Raw genomic sequence first — 24,077 nt, forward strand, 5'->3', positions numbered from 1 at the left:
GATGAAGCAGTCTCATCCCCTGTATTGCGTGCCTTTCAAAGTAGACAGTGTATTTACAAGTACAAGCAAGGCTTTCATCATCATGGGGTATCAGCATAGTCATTATCCATGCTGTAGGCACGCGGGCAATTTGGGCATCGCAGGCACTGAACTGACGCAACATTCTCCTATACGTTTTGCTCAGATCCGTTTCCCTGTAGTTGCTTGTAAACGTGCATGGTTACATTTGTTTTCTGCATGTGGTATGTGATTTGGACAAATAAATGAATACATGGGTCAGTGGGCAGATAGGTGATTATTTTAACATCTGGTGCAAAGAGAAATGTTCCTTTCTTTTATTATTATTCCTAGAGACGTGGAGCAGAAGAATCTTCGTTGTTTAGTTATGTATCTGTGCAACCTTGAGGCTAGATCCTGATTCCAGCTTATGTCTGGAAAAACCTGGTGCAGTCAGCATGGATTCATTCACAGGAAATGAGACCTAAGACAGTGGAACGTGGTGGGTGAATTATCCGTCGGGCAGGATAGTGTTTTTGAGGGAAAATAAAGAGGCTCCTGCGATTCCTGAAGTCAGTGCGTTATTTCTGTTTCATTTACTCCTCTGCAGCGTAACCGACACCACTGCCTTGGGCGGCACGTGTTTCATGGCCAGTAAGAGAAAGCAGCTCAGTCTTTCATGTTCTGTAATGCGCTTGCATTTCCCCCTTCTTCATCTCGCAGCCTTGGTATCACTGATACTATGACAGAACGTGTTCAGCGCACAGAACTATTAAAAATGTAGCTCAGATGGTGCTGATGGGAGGATGACATCTCCTGAATAATTTATTTTAACTGAAAAGATTTGTAACGCTTAAGTGTTAGCAGAACTCTTCATTTTAACTCTTTATGAGGCGGCTGCTTGTTGTGATTCACTTGTCTGCAGAAGAAGAGGCTTGGCCTGTGCGAGCATGGGTCGGACATCTCTTGTCAGCCAAAGCCACCACCTCCCTCAGGGATTGTCAAACTGTTGGTCATGGTCCTCTGGAGGCTGGAGGAAGGAGATCTCCAGAAGGACTCCGCTGGGAAGCTGGAGGTGTTGGAAGAAGCAGTCACTAACAGTTTGATTGCCCCTGCCTTAGGAACAGCCAGCTTTTTCCAGGGTGGAGAATTGAAAAAGGCTGTAATTACTGGCTGCAAAACATTTACAGTAAGCAAGGAACGGCTGGCTACCTTAAATTCCTGGCAGCAGCTCAGTTCCTTGGAGGCAAGGACTGCAAGTACTTGCTCTCAGGAGTAGCTGCTCCCATCCCCTTGTCCAGGGGGGACTAACCGATTTGTTGCTGGTCCAGGGGTTTGCACAGAAGTAGGTGAACCAGAAGGAAGAAGAGCCGTTTGTGTGATTGTAATCCTAACACTTCAGACGTCTCTAAAGCACGTTGGAGCCTTGAGAGTACATGCAAATGATGTCTAGGTGAGAAAAGGCGACTTGGAGTATGCTTAGGTCATACTCATGCTTTCCTCAGCACATTGCTTTTCATGCCCAGGTCTCCCGTGGTTGAAGGCTGGGTATTTTTGCTCTGCTTTATACATGTTGAAATTGCAATATAGAGTAATTGGTTTGTGCAAGCTCACAAAGATATCATTGAATGTGGGTGCCAAACATAAATCTTTGGTGTCTATTGTAGGGCTGCCACGACTGCTGCATGGAGCCACGCAGTTACTGCGTGGGATATGGCTTTGCAGCCCCAAGACTTGGTGCACTGGAAGGAAGGCAGGGCCATTGCTCTCTTGTATAGGTTTAGTAGAAACTTTGCGCAGGGGACATCCTTGCATACAAGCAAGCAACCCAATTTTCCAAATTGGTGCTGGCAGAAATCCAATCATGAGGCAGAGGTCAGCTCTAGGGTTTGTCATCAGTTGTATTCTTGGTATTGGTGTTAGAAAGGCCGAGATCATTTCTGTGATGATTATCTAAGAGGTCTCTTCCTCCTTCTTTTGTTTACATACAAGACGTTACACACAAAGAGGCAGATCCTGCTCTCGGCTGTGTGGGACAGTTTCCTGCTCAAGTCAAAGGAAGCTGCTCACGGGTGGTAGAGAGCAGAATTTGGCCCATATTTTATGGACAAATTTATCACTGAAATTGCTGTGACCACACTGTGTGCCCCACAGACGACTGCTCCAGCCCAGAAGGGCTCAGTGCTGATTCACAAACAGCTTCTTCCTGCTCTCTCACTCTTCTTCCTCTGATTTCTGGTCTTGTCACTTGTAGGATTATTTCATTGCCCTTCAGTAATTCCTCCAGGCTCCTACCAAAACTGAGTTTAACAGTTTAGACAAGACATAGTCTGTGCTTGAAGAACACAAAATCTGTATTGGGGAGAGGGAATGGAAAGACAGAAATCCTGCTATTTCTGGTTTACAGATGAGGCCTTGTGACATAGAAGATGAAGCTCTGATGTTCTTGAAGTTGGTGCCAAAACCCATTTATGACTCCTAGCTGGCCAGGGCATCGTCCCAAACGGTTTGTGACTGATCCATCCTCCGGCCCCTGCTTTATGGCTTGGCCGCATATTCATCCATCACTGTGAATCTTATCCCCACTTAATCTTGAAGGGGCTGGAACCACCTCACTCTTCTATATCTGACTTTTTCATAATGAAGTTTCAAAGTGCTCACACAAAGGAGCAAAGTATCGTTACTCTCATGTTTCAGCTGGGGAAACCAATACACGGAAAGGCAAAGTGATGTACCCGAGGTCACGCACCAGGCCAGTGTCAGAGGCAAGAGCAGGTTCTCCATTTCCTTCATTCCCTCCCAGCCTCTCTCATAAAGCCAAACAGCAATAAAATGAAACAGAGGTTCATACCAGGAAAAATGAGATTTGGAGCTGCATCAACTCGGGATCAACCATGGAATCACTGTGGCTCAGTGGAAACCCTGGAGTTAATGACCTCTGCAAAATTGATACATTTTTGCATAACTAAATTCCAAGAAATAATTAAATCCCTCTTAATTATCGAGACAGAAACCAGTAGGAGAGGAGAGCCAGAGTCTTTAGGTCAGATTCATCTTAATCCATCACCAGGCCTAGCAAAAATTTGTCTTATGAATAAATATACCCTATAAATTGGTCCAATAAATTGTTCCTATTGAAATAAGTTGTCTTCCTGCTTTATGTATCATTTTAAAGGAAGATAATTGAATATGAATTTTCTTCATCTACAGAGAAACAGACATTCAAAATGAGTAACATTAATGCTAATGCATATATGTGTCAGTGTGTTTCCGTATTTTGGGGACGGTGCCGTCATCTGTGTAGGGCGTGTTAGACTGAGACTGATTGACTTCTCAATAGCCGTTGGACTGGAGACCAATCCTGCTCTCCAACCTGGGGAAAATTCTCCTCAATTCCAGTTTCTTTGTGCGTTAGCAATTACTTTCAAATGTTTAAAACACAACAGCAGTTGCCAAAATCTGTGTTGCCTCCCAAGGAAATGCTCCTAATTTCTTTGGGTTTAGGTTCCAAATATGTGGCTAAACTAAGCTTGATGATAGCTAAGGTTTGGTTTTAGGCAGATTGTGAGTCCCCGCACAAAGTTAGTGCCTGGAATACGCACGCAGCTGTGACCATACTGGAGCTATGTCTGCGGAAATGTAAAAATATTAGTCTTAAAAGAGATTAATCTTTTTCACATTTCCTGCTATGGTTGGAGGTGATTTTCACATTGTTTTGTTCTTGGCTGTCTCAGTGCTTTGAGTCCTCCTGCCTGAGAATCTCTCCTTGCAGTGATTTTACAGCCTCATTTATTATGTACACATGAAAAATGGTTGGTTGAGTAAGAGGTTTCTTGGTTTCAACCAGAAGAGAAGTATATAAAGTCACTAGAAAGTGGCTTTTATGAAGAAAGGCTCATATAAACCATGAAAGCAACCAGAAGGGTCTCTGAATGAGATATAAAGGGACTTGCTGTGAGCAGAAGTAAACCGAAACTGGGTCTTCCTCTTTGATTTTAAAACTTCACGTTTTAATACCTGTGAAATACAAGTGCCCGTATGCACCTCACTGGCTCTGCAAGCTTCCCACTACCTTTTTTACAGCACGGTGTGTAGTCTCGGGGTTGCATAAAGTTGTCAGATGCACGAGGGTGTTTCTTGCAGCCCTGTCCCTGCAGCGGCGATGACACATTGCTTAGACTGGAAAGTGAAGGAGAATATTGCATTGCTTCAAAACCGTAAGGAGAGGGTTATAAAATTATCATGCCTGTAAATTCCAGATGTGAACCATATGATTGCAAAGCCCTTCTCTCTGTCCTTGTTTAAATTGACTTTCTGCTAAGCCTCCTCCACATCTGTCTGCCCCGAAAGTGCAGTTTTCCCTGTGCTCAATCACATGCACAGTGTACACCTTGTGCTGGGACTAAAAGGTCTTTTGAAAAAAACATTATGCAGCTGATGAAGTGTTTGCTCAGGATTAGGTGCCGTGGTTAATATAAGCATTAAAAAGTGTCTCTGGCCACTGTCCTGTCTCAACGGCCCCGTATTTCCTCTCTTCTGAAGACGGATGTTCATCTGGTTTGAGTGGCTTTTGTCCTATTCACTGGGCACAAAAAAAAAAAAAAAGAAAAAGGAATACTAGGCTTTTAAAGATGGAAAGTTATGCGGTAGTGCTAAATATATCAGTATTTCTTGGACCTGGACTTACCAGGATACGCTGTTCCAGCAGCACTTCCAGCACAAATGCAAAAGAGGCAAGTCTGCTTTTAAGCACTTTGGGGTTTTGTTTTGAAATAGGGAGGTATATCCACGTGTAAGGGTGGTGGCTTTGGGAAAGCTGGAGCGCAGGGCTGTGTTTGGGGAGCCTGCCTCTCCGCTGTTGGGTTGAGCCCGTGTGAGGCATTTGGACGTGTGTCCTCTTCCCGAGAACGATCAAGTTACACGCCTTGAGCTTTGCCATAGTAGCAGAGGAAGGGAGAGTACAAAGGTTATGGAAAACAAAACATTAATTTTCTTGACCAGCTGTGTTACAAGCAAAGTGCAGCTTATTTATACCCACGGCATGCCGTTCATAAATCAGGCCTGCTCTCCAGCAACGCATTTAATGAGAACTATTAAATGATTTCATGATGTACTCATCGTTACCATCTGATAAAAACCAGCGCTCCCTCCGAGGACCAGGACTTTTCAATCGCAGCTTTTTATGCTCAGGGAAGGAGGTGTGGGGGAAACAAAGCCCTCGGCAGCGTCAGACGTGTTCTGCAAACGCCTCTGCGGGCACATTGTGTCGGGAGGATTGATCGCTCGCTCAGACCGAGCTCGGAGTCTTGCGGCTTTTAATTAGGGAGATGGGCCGGTGACGTGAATAGCCCTTCGGTTTTATGTTATACCCTTCACGTAGAAAATACCCGATTCCGATCTCGCCTCCGTCCGCCGGCGTAAATCACGGCGTTGCCGGCTGAGGTGGGTGTCTCTCCCGGGGGGTGCCCGAGGCTGGACCCCAGCCCGCAGCGCACGGGGAAGCCGGGAAGCTCCACGGCATCCACGCACGGGCCTTCCCCGTCTCCCCCCGTGCTTGCAGAAACGGGACCCGTTAGCTATTTGCCTTAAGCGACTTTGAGCCGAACGGACGGAACCCGATGCAATGTGGCATCCTGGAGGCTCCCTGGAGGTTTGGGGCTGCACGGAGGACCCCCAGGGCTTGTCCCCACGGGAGGGCACGACGAGCGTGGCAAGGGAGGGGGCACAGATCTATATCTACAGCCCTCTGGACCCCCGCCAAGATTTCCAAGCTGGCGAGGCTGGAGCCGATGGCTGCGCAGAAGCCTGCGAGGGCTCTTTTGTCAAGGGCATACCCAAGCATTAAAATCACGGGGATGGCTAATTTATGTGAGAAGGTTTTCTATGAATCAATGGGGAGGGCACTGCTGCCCAGAGGCTTGCCCCTCTCGAAGTGTTTAATTGCTACTCGGAGGCTGGATTCAGCAGCTCCCATTCTCTGACACTTTCTGTCAATAAAACTCGAGAGGCTCACGCTTTATAACAAAGATGTTTATCTTGCCCAAATTTGTGGGAAGCTCTAGGAGGCTGTCCTTTCTTACTGCATAGCTTTAATGGGGTAAACAGTTGCTGTTACGTAGCTTCCAGCCAGATTTTTCTGAATGGGGGCTGGGAGGAGGATGCCTTAATTAATCCTTTGGGAAAGTGGTTGGGATTCTGGCTTCTTGTTTTGGGTTTGTATCTAAATAGCATCTCCCAGATTCAGAGTAGCGACACTCGGGTCCATATGGCACCTTGCATTTCTGCGTCTCTCCGATGGGTAATTTTTCTTGCTCCTTCAAGAGAACTGCGCCATTATCCCAAGTGAAGTTCTTGTGGCCAGCCCCTGAAGCCTCTGCCAGTATGCCAGGGCATCAGCAGTCTACGAATATCTGCGGGCCGGCTGAAACAAAATTTTATTCCTCCTGTGAAGTAATGCATGGTAATGACTACCGGGTAGTTGGTATAAAAGTCTCAAGAGATTATAGTAAACTGAAAAGAGAAGGTCTCTGTACACGTGTTGGCTGCTTTTGGCAGGGGCTATTGAATTTAGCTTAGGAAGGTACCAAACGTTCATTTTTCTGCCTGTTTTTAATCACGCTGCCAGTCTCGATCCAGCAGGCATCTGGAGGACAGCCTTCAGGAAAGTGAGATGCTCGCTGCGTAGCACAGTCCCCGCAGGCAGCGGGTGCAGGTGGGCTGCTGAGGGGCTGCGGTTGGGGACCCGGGTGCCAGCAACCCTGCGGTGCTCAGCCCTCCTGGTGCCCCGCTCCGGAGGGACCCCGGCAGCGACGCTGCTGGAGTTTGGGCTGGGGGCTGGCTCGCCAATGGTTCCAGCTCGCAGCCGTGTTTGCGTTTTACAGCCTCGTTTAGGGCTTATCCCGTGGGTGGGTTTCCCTTGCGTTGTCTTCTGGAAGCCTACCAGGTTTGGAGAGCGAATGGGATGGGTTGCTTTAGCTACACAGCAATGGAGAGGTCGCTCCATTGATTTCCAGCCGCCCCCCCCAAGAAGGCAGTGTCCTTTCTTGGGGAGGACACAGCTGTTATTAAAATCATGTGTGTGAATGGCAGCATGGTTTGGCATTAACTTAAGGCTCGTCTTCAGCAGCAAATAATTTTCAGTAGAGCATGATTTCACCATAGTATTTACTATGATCTGCTGATAATTACCTGAGAACCCCAGTTTAATTCTTAATTAAACATTTTTCATGCCCTTTTTTCATATTAGTTGGTTTCTTGTCGTTTCCAGAGCTTCAGTATTCTCTGAACTGTATTTGCTGGGTTAGCTGCAAAAGCACAAAAAGTCTTTGTCTGGAGTCAGTATGCTGACATGTGAAAGACTGCTATAGGATACAAGCTACCATAAAGGCTAATGAGTTGAAATCAGATTACAGTGATGTAGTCAGAGTTAGCTTCAGAAACTGTAAGTGGTCGCAGGCTGGATGGAAAGCTTTTCCAAAGTTCTTAGTCCTAGGCAGAAGATAAAAGTCTTCCAGCAAACCTGGCTGGAGCATCACTAACACATCATTTTACTTCTAAAGGCTGGACAAGTGACTTCCAGAGTTAGGGAATATAGTGCAGTTGCTGGAGCCAGGACTCAGGCAGATGCCATTCAAAGTCAGAGTTTGCGGATTGCCTCTAGCAGTTATCTGCAGTTATGTTTTGTAATTTTAATTTTGCAGAATGTCCCACATTGTTTGTAACTAGAGTTAAAACCAGCGGCACAACAGAGATAGCTGCCCTCCCAAGCCACATGCTTGTTTTTTCCTTTGGTTTTTTTTGTTTGCTTGTTTTTCGTGTAAGATTTTAGGGCTGGCTCATCCTAACCTGGTTGCCATTCACCCAAATTTTTCTCCTGTAAATAACCTCTCTTCACCTTGTGGGTGTTACATCCTGTGGGTCCCATCAGGTGGGAGACAGCGTGTGCCTGCCCGGGTGTCCTTGCCTGCGGTACCTCGGGAGCTTGTCTGACCTTACTTAATATTAATGGATCATCAAGTATAGGTAACTACCAACCAAACCGTATCAGAGTCCGTATCAAAAGCACGTTATCTAGAAATCCAGGGCTCTGAGTGCAGGCATGTGGCAAATACACACCCATGGGGCACCCAAGAATGGCAACCCAGTACTGCCCAAGGGAGAAGTGTCAAGCAAATATCGTCTCCACGCTAAAAGCGATGTACTTGTGGAAGCCTGAAGTGCACATCCGCCTAGATGGTTTTAGTGATGTTAAATTGGGCAAAAAGTAGAAGTATAAAAAAGGGGATTTGGTAGCAGAAGAATGAAGGCGGATGCAGACCACAGGAAAATATTCCTACACCAGAATACCCAAAGTAACCAAGAGACCTCCTAAATGTTGGAGAAAACTCAGCTTATCCTTCTGGTAACTTCAGAAGGCTATTTTAAGATACAAATGTTTATACTTTGTTTTTTCCTCAGTGTTGTAGATCGCCATAAGGGAAGGTTGGAAAATGACTTCTTGAAGCGTAACCAAAGTGAGGGGTCATGCGGGTGGCAGCTGCCAGACCTGTGGGTTTTAGGATTTGCACAGCCTGCGGGTTTTAGCCTCCTCTTTGGAAGCTAAATCAATATTTTGTTAGGTTTTGCAGGAGAAGGACGCCTAGGTAGCTTTTTTTCAGTGCTTTTTCTTCATGCTGAGATTCTTCAGCCTGGGTTGGAGTTAGCACTCTTCCTCGGGATTTACCTGCTCTTGTGACCCATAAGAGGATTTCACACCTGACTTTACAGAGCAGCGAAGCTGGCCACTGGACTTTGTTAGGAGTCAGGGCTCAGACTTTGAGGGGACGTGGAGGAAAGCGTGCTCCCACCAGTGCCTCCCCACAGGCACCAGGTTCTAGCTGTTCTGGGGGCACACGCGCATCTTCTCGGGCATTTTTTTCAAGCGATGTTATAAAATCCTAGAGGATGTAGAAGGCGGACACCGCCTTGTGTTTGGGAGTGAAAAATTTTTGTGCGTGTATTTGGACGTGTATATTGTTCAGCTGCAAACGGGGAGGGTTGATGGATACGTCCTGTCCCACTATGTATTAGGTCACTACAGGACATCTTTAACCTGTACTGGCTAATTATTAAATTCAGATATACGCAGTCATAAAACCTGCAGAGTATTGCATATATAGTCAGCAACTCGGAACAGCTTACACCAAACATGTGCGATATTCTTAAATGTTCATTGCTTTCTCAAGACATGGCCATTTGTATGGACTTTGGACAACTCCAGGCTGCCCTGCTATTTTCATCCAGCGTTGATGTATGAAATGGGAGTGAGTTGCATAAACAGGTCTGGAGGAAGGTTTTCCACTAGCTGCAGGTAGTAATTTATGGTGGGAAAGCAACAGGCAATTAAACCCCTTACATTGCTGAGCATTAATGTATGGTGCTGTAAGTTAGAACATTTCCTTTAATGTTTTACTTAATGAAGATGAAGTCTCTCTCTTTATGATCTAGTGAAGTCCTTTCCACACAAGGCTTGAGTGGTTTGTTTCAAAAATTTCTTGGTTACATACCCACATAGCACAAACACACCAAGCCTACATTTCAAGCTACTGCTTCATTGTAGGCTGGGAAAAAACAGCAGAAAGGATTGATTAGCCCTCCACAGATTGCTCTGTGCTGTCCTGCATGCAGTTTGAAAGGGATTGGGTTTGTTGGCTTATTTTTAATTTCATAGACAAATATCTTCACCTTAAGATGCCTTGCAAAAATTGAGCAATATGTGCAGAGAATACAGTCTTCTTGGCTGTTCCACCTCCAGTACAAAGTGATCCTTTGAAGTATTTTAAGTGGTAGATTTTCTCAAAGGTATCAAGCATGCTATGTAAATAAACTTCATTTCAAGCCAGGTTGGGTTATAGAAGCAGCTGGTCCACAGCTAAAACCAGTATTATGGGCCTTTCATTGTCTAAAGGTTTACTCTTCACTTGAAGCTGATGCAAAGGGAGGAAACTAGTCTGCATGGAAATGCTCAGATAAAAGCAAATACTACAGATACCAAGAAGGTAAAGCAGTCTCCATGCTACTGTTCCTGTTTATTTGCGTGTTCTCCTCCTCTGCTTTAAAACTCTAAGTCTTTTTTATCGATTTAATATTTAAGAAATGTACCAAGTTCAGTCTGATCCTAAGAAATACTACGTACTGTCCCTAAGCAAGTAATACAGCAGTGGAAACTGAGCTGCTGCAATCGCCTTACTGGTGCTTTGAGACCATCATTAGAAATGCAGTTGTGTGCTCTCCCATGACTTGCAGACTCTTTCAGAGTTCCCTTGGGAGAGGTCGAATACCTGCAATGGAAAAATCCTGCATCCTGCGTTGCACTGGAAGTGAAGGTATCATTCCCCCTGGACCCCCTTTTTGTTCACAGCTCTTCTGGGCACCTTGCACAGCCTGATTGTTGGCTTCTAGGTCTTGGAGCTCGTGAAGAACTGACTCGGAAACCATCTTAGCCTTACGGGGATGAATGTGGCAGGGTCTGAAAACAAAGAGATGGTGGTGCCTGGTGCTGTTGTTCTGAGCGCGCGAGGTGCGGTACCAAACCCGTAATGTCGGAGTCTGGATGATGTTGTGGTTTTAGGCTGTGGTTTGCACGTGTGAATACCGGTCAGCAATAAACTGCTATGGGAAGTATCTAGTCAGTCACACACAACCTAAGTGAAAGAAGCTATTTAGAGGTGACCCCAGTATTTATTAACCACTACATTTATGAAAGTGGCGGCCAGGGACCAATGGAGAAGATGGTGCAGGAGGCCGTGCAAGTTCAGCACGGGATGCAGACCTTACTGTGCAGAGCTTACGAGGTGCAACACCCTGAGCTGAAACCAAGCGTCCCGAATGCTTTACTGCTCAAACGCCAGTATTCATTAGTCAGTTGTTTCAAATTCAGGATTATTTATTTGACAACGTAGAGCAAAATCCCTGTTGACTTGACTGGCACTAGGTATTTGACAAAACTCTTGGAAGACTTCAGCAGGGCCAGGGGTTCATGCTGAGTCTGCACTAAGCGTGTGCTGTACAGCACACAGCAAGTCGGACACACCAGCAACCTTCATCCGAGGAGCTGTAACTCAAAGCTGGAAGGAAGTGGGTATAAACCTTGGGCTATTCTCCTGGTCCAAGCAGAGGGCTGAGCGCCAGGAGCGCTGGGGATTTAATCCTTACACTAACAATGTTAGTTTAGCATACTTTCCGTAATCCGTTCTTAAGCACAAACATAGACGTGGTTTGACACCTTGAAAAATGTGCTAGCTAGCTTTCCTCAGCCCAGCGCTTCCTCCCGTGTCCTGCCTGATGAGAGGACCAGGTGGAAGAGAGCCAGGAGGAGAAGGAAGATGCTGCGGCCGTCCCTGCTGCCTCCCTGCGCAGCTGCAGTAAGCGTGTTTCCAGGGCAGCGGTGCTGCACATTTCCTGCTACGCTTCTGAAGAGCTTGAGATACTTGGATGAAGCACGGTCCATAAATGCAGCATGTCATCATTCTTTGAACAGCTTCCCATCTTTGTGAACGTAACCAAGAGAGGACATCCTGCATTTCTCTGGAGGGAGGTAGCCTAGCCTCAGATCTCCGTTGCCAGTTAAAAAAGAAAAGGGATCAAATGTGGGCTTCCTATTGCTGATCTGTACAAGATTGTATTGTTTTCTGTTGGATTTAGGAGCTCGCTCCCCAGCAGCCCCGTAGAGTAGCCCAGAGGCTGCAGGCACTGGCACAAGGCTTACTTCATTACCCGCTCAGCTGCCAGGCAGGCCTGGTTTTCTCATCGCTGAAACAAAACAAAAAGCAAAGCTGCTGATCAGCTCCATCACTTCGGGCAGCTGATGCAGGCTCTGAAAAATAAATAGCTCTGTGGGCTGCCACCTTTGGGGAGTCATATGCCAGAGGACCAGAAGGAGCTGCTGTCTGGGTGATGTGCATGGAGCCATTTTCCTTACTCTTGTAATCCCTGCTTTTATAACAGCCGGTGGCAGAGGCTGGAAAGAGTTCAGAATAATCCATGGAAATGTATTATTTAAAAGAAGAAAATGATGTTATAGTAGAACTTCAACATCATTCCCTTTCCTTGTATCAGTTAACAGCATGAGGATGTTTAGAAACAGGTGGGTTCCTGACATCCTTGAGTGTAATGAGGTCAGATCTAATATTCCTATCTGGTCTGGGAGGAGAAGTCAGACAGAGACACCGTGGAGGGGTCCTGCTGTGCCAGGGTTGCTGTGGGACCACGGCATTGCCTTGTCTGGGCCGGGCAACTTTGCAGCCAAAGTTGTAGAGCGTGCCTTAATTTTCCAGTGTAGGTGCTTTTTTGGCTTCTCACATGAGAAAGGTTTTGGAGCAGGGAGGTACTGGTTCCCAACACGTGCATGAATTGGCTGTTCCTGCCCTTTGGAAGGAGAGGTGGGTGCATGCGTGTCTGTCTGCTTGGGTTTCCTGGGAGTGGCACAGGTATCTCATAGTTTCATTCTCATTTAAAATTAAGACTGATTTAGCGAGCACCATTGGAAGACAATTATTATTCTCCTTAGGACAGCTCCAATTCTTGTTTGGTGAGAATGAGTCTTTTAATACTGTATCTTTGAGTGTCTTGTTTAGAGGGTTACATTATCAGTGCAAATTTGGCCTAATACTTTTTAAATTAAACTTCTCCAAACAGCATTTGAAATCTTAAATTAAGCCTTCTTTCTTTTATAATCTGCAAAGCTCCTTTCTTGCTAGTATCTGGATCTGCCAGAGTTCTGCAACTTAAATCTCCGTGTGATGCTTTGCAAATGCAGAAGCCAGCATTCATTTTACACATATGGATTTTGTAAGCAATGTATTAAAGGAAAGCAATGAAATATTCTCTTAGGTTAAGGTCTTTAAAAGTGCCTATCAGAGTAAAATGCTTGAGCGCCACTGAGCTTCAAATTCAGCCCTTGAAATTAATCTTTCCCACTCTCGTGTAATATTAAGTCCCATTAATAGCTAATGCATCAGTTGCTTCTAAGATGCACATCTGTTTGTATATATGCACAAAGAAAATATTTACGTCCAAATTCTTTCTCAGGGGCATTTAAAATTATTTTCTACTGAATTGAGTAAGGTCATTTGGCAAAGCCATGCAGGTCATCAGTAATTAATCCAAGCAGGCAGAGTTGGGTCTCACAGTGCTTGCAAACACCCTGTTAGACTGGATAGTTTGGCAAAGCAGGGGCAGTTCTCAGGTTTTCTCAGCAAACAGCGAATGTGCATTTAACTTTTGAGGGGGAGAGGGAGACTTGCTTTTATTGAAAACAGCTGTGCTCTACTTGCATTGCAGCACTAGGTGCATCCATATGTACGGTGCAGAGCTTCTGATCCCCCAGTCCACCCCCATCCAGCCTGGGGGCTGTTGCACTTACACAAACACGCCTGGCGTATATGGTTTGTTTCTACCATGTGCTCGCTGTCTGCAGTAACGCAAGAGGTAGCATTTATCTAGGTTAACTTTATCTACGTTTTATCTAAAAGTTAGACCAGATTCTTTATGCCTAACCCTGGCTGTCGAAGAACTGGTTCTGGGCTATGAGCTCATCATCTGTTTTAAATAGTCGCTAGGAAAAAAACCATCTCTTCCAGAGGATATTTCCTATCCAGACTTGTTATCTAAGAAGATAGAATGAACATGGGATGAATACTCTTCCCTTTCGCCTCAGAGGGATCTGTCTGTCCTGAGGAGGAGGCTCCTGAAGAGATTCAGGTGACCAGCCTGGGGACAGCATCTCGCTTCTGGATAGACAACGCTGGTGAAATGGGTCTGGGCCGGCATGACAGGGGAAACCCAGGTGACCGAGGGGTGAATATGCACCTCTGCGGAGGCAGAAGCATTTTGTATTCTCAAAAGTTTATCTGTTTCCTCTAGCTTTATCGGTTGGCCTAACAGAGTTATGTTGCGCAGATATTACCAGTACACACCCTCACAGCATGAGATGAATTAAAGTGGTTCCCACGAGGCTGAGGATGGCAGTCACGAATGCAGTAACCCCCTTCCACCTGAGGCTTCTCTGAGGAGTCCGATCAAGTATCCATCATCCCAAGCACGGAGCAAGACTGGCTTTTGAGCCGTGATGGCTTAACCTTTGGATTCAGGGGTGGATGGGACCGCAGTAGGTCCCAGCTCAGCGCCCATACGATGCCTTCAGCGTGGGCAGAGAAGAAAGGACCAGAGCTCTGTGTGGCAGAAGGGGCCGGTTGAGGGTCTCACCATCCTGATGGCCACCGGGTTCCAGCTCTCCCTGCAACACCAGCTGTTCCCAGGCCACGTGTGTTCAGGGACAAGCCGGCTGGGAACCCGTCCAAAACCAGAACAGGCATGCGTGCTGCTCCCTCTCCTCCACTGTAACGCTGGTACAAACGCTTTTAATGCCTGGCCCCTGGTGAACTGCTTTTTTACAAGACGAGCAAGATCTGCAGTTTTGACAAGGAAAATTGCTGCCCAGATGCCTGAACACCAGTGCTCTGCTTGTTTAAATATTTGTTCAAACCAGCTTGACTTTCCAGTGCATTTTTGCATGAGGGGTGTTGGAGGTGGTAGAAGTAAGTTAGTTCTGGTAAAATCTCATGATGAGAGTATTTAGCCAACAGTACCCTCTGTCCCAATGGCAGCTCTTTGCATCATGTCTCCCCATCACTGTCCTGCATTTCTTCATGCCCGTTTCTTACTTAAGATGAATCTGTATATGTCCTATCCACAGCCCATACAAAGACTTTCAGGACCTTTAATCTCCAAAGCTCTTAATCTGGCGTGTTCACATGTGCTGTATTTCCTGAGAGAGAAAATAAATAGGGATGGGTGGAGGAAAACAACTGCCTGCGTCATCCGCTTCCTCAGCGTTGTATGTTCAACGGCTGGTTGGTGTGGTGTATCCTGCAGAAATGGCAGGAATTGGGATTATTCAAGGGATAATTTACAACCGGCGTGAGTAAAGGTCATGCCCGTGAAGAGAAGTATTGCAAACGCTTGTGTTGATCCTCTCCCAAGCTTCACATGTAATATCCACCGAAGTTTGCCACTGCCAGCCTCCAGTCTCTGATCTGTCCTGGTCACCTCCACTCCTTTTACTTCTGTATATTGATGAAGCCCCACTTGCTCTTTCCGAACCTGCAGTTATGATCACCATTTCTGATCTCCTCCTTGCTCCTTGATGTGATGTCCTCAATCAGATCTCGGTGCCGCAAGTGCCAGTTTAAAAAGACCTGGTAGAAGATCTGGTGGAAGACCTGGGAGAGCAAACTGCAGCAGGGACACCAAGCACTCCCCCATACACCTATTTTAGCCCTACCAGCACTCTCAGCATCTTCTAAGCAGTTATTTCTGGAATTGGGTCTCTGAGCTCATTAGTTAGAGCATCACCGTGCAGCCAACTGATTAGAAACGAACAAATTACTACAACACTGCAAATTAAATTTTCAGCACATGTACATTTAAAAAGTACGAGTGTTCACCCCAGGAAGTACCTTGAAATGCAGAAAAGCAAAGATCTAGGGAATGTTTGCTAGCATTTGCCAAGGTTGTTTGGTTTTTTTAGGTAATTTATGCGGGAAGATAACTCCCTATCCCCTCAATCTTAGTATTTTCCTGTATGTTGAGGTATATTGCCTGGAGAAGTGTTGTACCTAAGCCGGTTTATTCCGCTCAGTTAAAACTGTAGCAGTTTAACATAAACGGGAACGATTAAGAGGCAAGCCCACAGACTTCCTTCAGGTGTTAGCAAACAATTTGGCTGTTAATTTCTACCTGTTTGTGGATGCTTGAATTTAAATGAGTCGCAATTAAACACAATTAGCTGTGTGTGCAGTTCTGGGAGGCAAGAGAAGAGCAGTGGAGGATGCTGGTTTGCTCTGTCACGGGTTTGCTTTCCTGGAGCTCTTGCAGGTGTGTTGGCCAGGAGGAATTGGCATGGCAAGGTTGTCTCTAGAGGCCCCCGACTTCTGCAGCAACGTAGAAGGCATCCTTGGCTGCGTGGCTTGTGGTGAGGAGTTTCTGTGGATGGTGCCCACCTCTCCGAGCAAAAACAACTTCCCAAATGATGGCAGCAAAGCAAAGGAAGGTGCTAGCTGCTCCGTGAGGACAACCTTCTGCTCTGGTCACACACACCATCACAGCAGCTCTCCAAAATCTGGTTTTTTAACCACAAAAGTCTCTCTTCCTATTCCAGGGAGATCTGTCTGTAACACAAGATACGGGGCCCAGGTATAGGAAGTTCTGGAACCTGCTCCAACACTGGGCGCATCTAGTGGCTTTGGTGCAGGTTTGTCTCTCATCGTAATGTCAGGAAATGTGTTCTACAGCTGTTCATCAGCTACCCATCAATGCGCTGTCAGTCATTGTGATTTATTTGGGTTTTTGGTGCCAAACTGATTAAATTGCACCTTTCACAAAAAAGAGAGTTTCACTCATGGCACCAAGTAAAATTACTGCATCTGCCCGAAGAAACTAGCAAAGGTCACAATGTCTGTTTACATTCCTCATAAAGAAAATCTTGTTAAACTCTGTCTCACATATTTTACAGCCGTGGTAAGAGCCCCCGAAGAATACACTGTCAGGAGAAATGGTTTCAAGCTATTTTATCTACTTCTATGCAGCAGGAGTATATGCTGTTTAATTGGGGAGTTAGTGGGAAGTCTGTGTGGTGACACAGAGAGATCCCTTGAACAAACAAAGGGAGAGTTTGTGGGATGGGGTTTGCTGTCTCACAGAAAGCTGTGCTGCTGGAAAGGTCAGCGATCGTGGGACACACAGCGTTACAGATCAGGTTTGCCAAATGACTGCAGCTCTGTACGCTGGAATGCGAGATCGTTTGTCTTTTTCAAATTAACTTCGGTGCCTTACTTTGGCCCTGTGTGGTGTTTTTCCTACCCGCCCCTATTTTTAAAGAACTATGTAAAAGCTAATTTTAACCCGTGATACTGATCATGTGTTGATCAATCCCCATCTGCTCTTGTTCTCTGAAGTCAAGTTTCGGCAGGTCTCAGGTTGATCTGGTTTCTGGGGCTGTTTCCATTCCTGTGGCCATGACTATCCATGTCAGCTACCTCCACTTAGACTTTTATCTACTCAATATTTTGTCCACGCAGTAATCCAGCTGTTTCTTTTTGTTCTCCATATGTTTTATTGGAAATAAGCACAAGCGAGGTGCTGAGAAAGGCATTCCACGTGGTACGTGAAGTTTCCTAGGACAGCGTGATATGAGGTTTTGGTGGTCAGGCACCCCCTCCTTGCTCCCAGTGGGACGACTGGCTCCCAGCTTGGCCGGACACCTCCAGCACCCAGCCACATGCTTTGCTTCACAGACGTTCTGCAGCTTCAATTCCCTCTGCAGAAATGGTCCCCCAGGAGACTGCCATTCCGACCTGACTGCCAGCAAGTTCCCGATGCCCACCTCGACCCACAGACTAAACCCCGAATCCCAACTGGTATGGGAAAGAAAAGGGTTAACTCGAAGTCTGTGTTTTTCGAGGCATCTTTTTACGCTGTCCCTAGCAATGGTCTCTTCTGCATGTATTTGCTTCATTCACTTTAAAGACTCCTAGTAGATCCCTTCATCCCTCACGGATATTCAGCTGCATCCGGGTGAACCATCGCAGAAAATTACATAGCAGGTCAGGGCAATTCAAGACCATTCCTGATAGCTGAGTCTAGGTAGGGAATTTAGCTTGTCAGAACAGACCTATCCGAGTGGAAATCTGACCTAGACAGTAAGTGAACCTTCTCATTCTTGCAGAAGTTGATTTTTCACTGCCCCTTATGATCTAGGATTTGGTTTTATGCTTCACCAGGAGGAAGCCATCGCTTTCTGCTAGTCGGTAGCCCTGATATCATGCTGGAGCTTCTCTTACCAAGTGACCGAGTGAAGAGTTAAAATTGCAGAGCCAGTTTTCTGCAGCACCCTGCTGCTTCCTTGATGTCTCAGACTGAAGCATTGATCTGAACTAACCAGTTTAGTATGGGCGGAGGATCTGGCTCAGAACACATGGGGCTATAGATAGCTGCTCAGCTTCTGCGGCACTGACAGTGATAAATGGTCCCTGGGAGAGGAGGATGTTTAGTCATCTCCTGAGGATGATTTGATGGACGTGAGTAACTACCAAGTCTCAAGACCTCTGTCCATGTTGCATCATGCTAAAGACACTTCATATCTTTAATGTGTTACAAAGTACAGATCATTTTGGATGACTTTTTTCTTTTGAAGAATATATTCTCCTAACATTGCCCTGTGTGCAGAAGGGCAGGCACAGATCATGTGTCCCTGTAGGGACCAAGAAGGACCACCCTGGATTTCAGAGGGTCCCTGTGCTAAGCCACTTCTTTCCCTGACCACTTCATATACCAGCAAGGTGGCCATGGAGAGGCGATGCAGAAATGAAGGGCCACATTTCACAGCCGTCATGGCCAACGTGGGCTGGAAAATGTTCCTTGTGTACGCATCCGGGCTGTGGTGCTCAGACCCTCCAAGGAGTCCTGCTTTACCGAAGAGAGTGTTTCCCAAGGCTGTGGTTGATTTTTCACAAGTGAGTTTGTGCACTGGCCAAGACTGCTGACAGCTCAATATTCAGCTACAGAATATAATTTTCTGTCATTTTGATTTATGTTCTTCTCTGCAACCAGCGTCCCACGTGAAAAAAAAATCGGAAGGAGTTTATCTTAAAGTTAGCTCAATGCAAGTTTATTCTTCAACTGACCTAGCAAATTAAAGATATTTTTAGATTTTTTTTTTTATTTATTTCTGGAACATGAAAGAGAAAAGTTCTAAAAAGTAACCTCCACTGTCAGTTTTGTGACCTGCTGCTGTGATGTCTGCCATCGTGCAATGCAAAAAGGGTCACTGTGACTGGAAGAGAAGCCAAGCTAAAACCCTGAGAGCAAGATCTGCTCTTGGCTGAAGTTTCCACCTGCACCCGGTGGTCCTGTCCAGGGAGGCTCTGACGCACCAAAGCAACCCCCAGGACGTCGGGGCTGAGCTCCAGAGCAGTGCTCCACTGAAGGGTATTTTAAAACTCTCAGTAACTGGGGGTTTCTCCTGGGAAACAGCCCGAATGCCCCAGGGGAGAGGCTGGCATAGAGCCGCGGTCTCCGCTCCCTTCGGACGGCAGAAGAAGGGCTCATCCTCCAGCATCTTGGGTTTGCCCGGAGGTTTTATGGCAGAGCTCTCTTTTCTGCCTCGCTTCTGGCACCCAGACTCGGGCTCCTGAATTGTTCTGCTACATTTGGAGTGTTGCTTCTTGGCATTAGCGTTGGGGGATTATTGCTTGCAGTTTCCTTTCGACAGATGCTTAGAAGAGCAGTACTGAGCTAAAGAGGGGAAAAAAAGCCATCACTTGGCTATTTGTGTGCAGTTGTGTGAGCTACAAAGCGTTCTGCGAGACAAAGGAAAAGGCCACATGAAACAGCTCTTGGGGTGGCACTGACAGGAGGAAAAGCTCCTTGGCATGGCCGTAGGAGAAGGCAAGAGAGCAGGGAAGTGTGTTTTATTCCAGTTCTCTGCTTTCCTACAGAGTTCAGATAATTTTATTTATTGCATTTCCCACACACACACACTTAGCAGCGATGAACGTATAGGTAATCATCTCAGACATATGACATGCCTCAAAAGTATAACTCCAAAATATACCACAGGCTGAAATGAAGTACACTTTCCAGCCCGGGGGTAGGGATGACCGGCGTGGGGATGGCGCGGTGTCCCCAGGCTGGTCCCCACCACGGCGGAGAAGTGGGGTCCTGGCTGGAGCCGGGCTAGGCAAGGGAGGCACCTGCTGAACCACTGGGCTCTGCCGCACCCCATCTGCTTTAAGGGGACACATCTGCTGCGTAAGGGCTGCATATTCCTCCCGTTTTTTCTTCTGGATAACAGCAGTGAAGTATTATTAAAACTATCGGAACCCTTGCGTTGTGAGCGAGGCTGGCTGCAGCATCGGTAGCAGAAGGGTATTTTAGGGTTCCCGGCTGTAAGTCTGTAGGGTATCAGACTGCAAAGCAGAAGAGAAATAATCGGGCTCGGATGAATAATGGGGGTTAGCAGATAAAAAAAATGAAGCCCATGTCCACCCCAGCGGTCCCATGGGGCAGGGGGCGGTTGGGCAACGCGCAGGGGTGAACTCATAACTCCCCGGGAGCTAAGGGGGGTTTTAACCTCGTTGGAGCCAGGAGTTGATGGCTGGCCAGCCTGTGTGTTGTCTTCACACGTTATTTGGACAAACGGGTAAAAATTCCTTATTTCCTAATTTGCTTTACTGCAGTATATATATCTATACAGCCAGCCCTTCTGCAGCACACATTTAGTGTATACAGGGCATTTTCTTCATGACTGGCATTTAGCAGCTGCGTTACAGGTGGATTTCTGTATAGTCAGCACAGATATCAATCACAAAATTCTTTTAATAGATCAGAGTGCTGTGTAATTGAAAATTTCTTGTAGAAGCGTTTGTTTCAAGGAGTTCTTAAACTTTTCTCCTAATGTACAAGCTAGGAAAGAAACATTATTCAGGGTGTAGACTAGAAAGAAGTTTTGTTCATTCCTTTTCAAAAATCTGCACTCAAATTAAGGGTTATTGCCAAGAAATTAGTATTTTACCACATCCTCCCAAAGGTATTTCTGTATTCATAAAAGCTACTTGGTTAAATCAGGGGGTGAGCAATAATCACCACCTAAGGGGTGGATACATACTGGAGTTTTACTTGCTTTACTCCATTGTGTATTATAACTTGCTCTGCCTTCAGCAATCTAAATTCTTCTTCAGTTGAGGAAAACCTAAAAACCATCATAATTTCTGTTCTTATTGCACCCTAGCCCTGTAACGAGATGATAGAACTTGGATAATTAAATAAAAAGACCCATGGAATAACTTTCCACCTTTTAAATAAGATGCTTTTATGACAGCCAGCACCAACGTAGAGTCCGTTTCCTGGAGCCATTGTCCTTGTGCCAGACACAGCTTTGCAGGTGACGCAAGGAAAGCTGAATATCGGTGTCTTGTCTTTCCTTGTTGCATACTGTACCTTTGCAGCAAGTAAGATCTCAAGCAGCGTGAGCTCCTGAAAGAGTCCGTGCCTCTGCAAGGAGCTTGTGTGCTTGGACGTGAAGATCATGGCTGAAAAATGACCAGAAAGGAAATAGCCCTGCGGAGCTTCAGTGCTGGGAGTGAAGAAATAATTTGGTACTTGTACAGACAAGTGTTCTCCAAATTCTGCACATCATAAATAATAATAATAATAATAGTAATAATAATCTCTCTGACTCCCATGCATCCGATGGGAAATGCATCTTCCCCACTGAGAAATCGGTCTGTGCTAAATAAAGGTTTGCCCTTTACAGGGAGCGAGAGAGATGGGAGGTGGACATTAGGGCTCTCATCTCTTTCCCAAAGGAAAGCCATTAAGCGTATAAAATACATATGTTTTCTCTTCAGCAGCTGTTGGGTTTCTCAGCCTAAGAGCCATAACAGGACCACGAGGTCTGGAAAATTTCTGCCTCCCACATCTGCCCCCCCCCCTCCCAGCAATGCTGCTGAATCAGTAAAATAGGATTGTGCATCTGTGCCTCGTTAGGCCAGTACCTCTAATTAAATTATTGGCAAAAAATGGCTTCAAGCCGCTCTGCTTTGGGCTGGTGACTTGCAGTGGAGGGTGAGTCTGACCCTTTTCGTGGTAGTGTCTGAAACCCCCACTGTTAGATTTACAAGACGACTGTCATCCTGCAAAATTAAACCCTGACAGAGCCCTCCCATTCGCTGAAGCTTTGTACAGACCTTTCATGTCTCTGGGTCAGAAGCGAGTTCTTTTCTTTACCTATTTCTAGAGAAAAACTATGGGAAAATAATTATTTGAAGTTTAGTAGGATCCTAGGCTTGCAGCGAAGTGTCCTCCCGGCGATCCCTGTCTGATACTGCTATTGCCTGAATGAAGAAATGCCATGTAAAACGCAGTGCATTAATTTGGATTAGTTAGTTAACCGTGTAGATTGTCTTTCATACAAGGCTTTGCGAAGTTTTGCCCAGCCCAGCTGCACAAGGACATGCAGGAAAGACCTGGGTATGGGAGAGGTAGGGAGAGAAGGAGGAAAAGGGGGGAAAAAAACCAGAAGAGGGAGGAATGCGAAGCCCCGGCTCACCCGAGGGTGCTCCATCTGGGGCCACCTCGGCACTGCCCTGGGCTCTGTGGGCGCAGCAGCAGCAGGACTGCCGGGGACGTGGGACCTGGTCGGGAACCCGTCCGTGCTCAGCCGTGCCCTTCTCTCTACTTTGCAGGCCTTGCGATGAAAACCACCCCGACGTGAAGCCCGATGCGTACGTGAACAACCTCGCCGAAGCGGTTGACATTATCCTCCAGCAGCTGTAAAACGGTGCCGTGGGCGATCGGAAGGAATGGGGACGAGGCCTCGCACGCAGCCCCTCCACGAGGCCGCTTCGTCCTCTCCCACCTCCATCCAACGTTAACGGACCCAGACCCAGCCTCGCCCACGGCGGTCAACGCCTGCGTTTTCCTACGTAACGGTACTAAAATGATCTACTGACCTCATCAAAGGGAACGCCAAACCTGCTGTCCTCCAGCACGTCTTGAATGTCTTCCCCTTGGTGCCATGCCCATGCCAGTGAAGGCAAAATCAGCTCTCCCAAAAGCGCCAGGCTCTTCCCCAGCTGGGGCTGAGCCTTGTCTGCCCGAGGGAAGCCCTGAGGGTGGTGGGTGAGGAGCCTCTGCCTCCTCCGGGCGATGCTCGGGGGGCTGTACCCCCCTTTAACTCTTCGCTTACGCCAGGGACCCAGCCTGGAGGTGCCCGGGTGGGAAACGGGGGACCCAGCACCCCTTCATGAACAGGCTTTTCTGTTTAACTTGCCCATACTGTGCCTTTTGGGGTGGCTGTGATGGGATGGGGGATGTCCTTGAGGAGCGATGGAGGCCACCAAGCCCTGGAGCGCGCCGCCGGCCCAGCCCCATTCTGCAGGGTCCTGTGTGTGCCTCTCGTTATGGGTGGCACAAAAACCCTGGGGAGGGGGACAGCCCCTGCACCCTTGGCAAGCTGGTAACCGCGTTTCTGCCACAATTAGCCCCTGTCCGGCACTGCCTCGGGTTAGGGCTTGGGAATCCAGTAACAGTGTGACACATTACAGAATAACCGCGCTGTCCTGTCGGGAATAAACCTCGTCCTGTGGATCTGGCCCGTTTATTGTGTTCAGTCTCATCAGCACTGGCAGGGATGCGTAGAGGATCCGCAATGCTTTTCCCTGGCTGGAATAAGCTGGCGAGGGCCATGGGACCGACCGGCTTTTCCTTCTCTCCATTGCGGGTCTCGCAGGCAGACATGGCCGAGGAGGGTAACGTGGGTTTCCTACCCTTTCCCAGCAAAATCCCTGCCGTGAAAGCCAGCACGGGCAGCTCGGCTCCAGCCAATGCTGGCTCTCCTGGCTTTAAGTTTCCAGTCCCAACTGGGAACCAGTCTCAGTAAAGCCCCAGCTCCATCAGTCCTCCTGCCACGACTATAAATTCTGCTTTGTAAATACTACGTGGAAACGTTCAGCCGCTTTCTTTCCTCCTCACTAGTCATTGCTAAACTTTCCTCCAATTTTCCTGGGTACCAAAACCACACAGGCATACGTTACTGCCTGATGGCTGTAGCCACCTGAATGGGACGAACCCAGTTTGCTCACTGAACATCCCCCGGGACTGATCCTGTGCCAGAGCCAGCACCACTTGCCTGCCGAGCAGCCGCCGCATCAGTTTGGCCCCAGCTCAGCCCCATCCTGCTGCCAGGGAGTGCTCAGCATGTGCAGGGCTGCCAAGTGATGCTCCATGGAACGGGGACAGACATGAGATTTGTCTTTTTTTTTTTTTTCTAATCAGAATAAACATTGCTAAAATGAGCGTTGCCCTGCTGCTGGGTGTTGCAGTACTGCAGCAGATCCCCAGGGTTTTTACTTTCTCACTCACCCGACAGTTTTGCAGCGTGGGTATTGCAGCGTGCGTGGTAACACCTGGCTATGCTGCATGTAGCAAGAGCACGGCAGGGATAGGAGCTGGAAGCAGGGAGCAGAATTAGAGATTGGGAG

The 24,077-nt window shown here is 47.0% G+C and overlaps 1 protein-coding gene across 1 annotated transcript in view; it reads left to right on the top strand.

Moving 5' to 3' along the window:
* The window catches only part of LHPP (phospholysine phosphohistidine inorganic pyrophosphate phosphatase), an 89,623-nt gene extending 66,439 nt beyond the window's left edge, over positions 1-23,184 (top strand). Inside the window, exon 7 of the mRNA XM_049809966.1 lies at positions 22,281-23,184. Within this exon, the coding sequence (XP_049665923.1) occupies positions 22,281-22,371 (91 nt within the window). The 3' untranslated portion in view covers positions 22,372-23,184. The remainder of the gene's footprint in view (positions 1-22,280) is intronic.
* Positions 23,185-24,077: the final 893 nt, after the last annotated feature.

This window comes from Accipiter gentilis, chromosome 9, assembly GCF_929443795.1.
Source record: "Accipiter gentilis chromosome 9, bAccGen1.1, whole genome shotgun sequence".
Taxonomy (NCBI): domain Eukaryota; kingdom Metazoa; phylum Chordata; class Aves; order Accipitriformes; family Accipitridae; genus Astur; species Astur gentilis.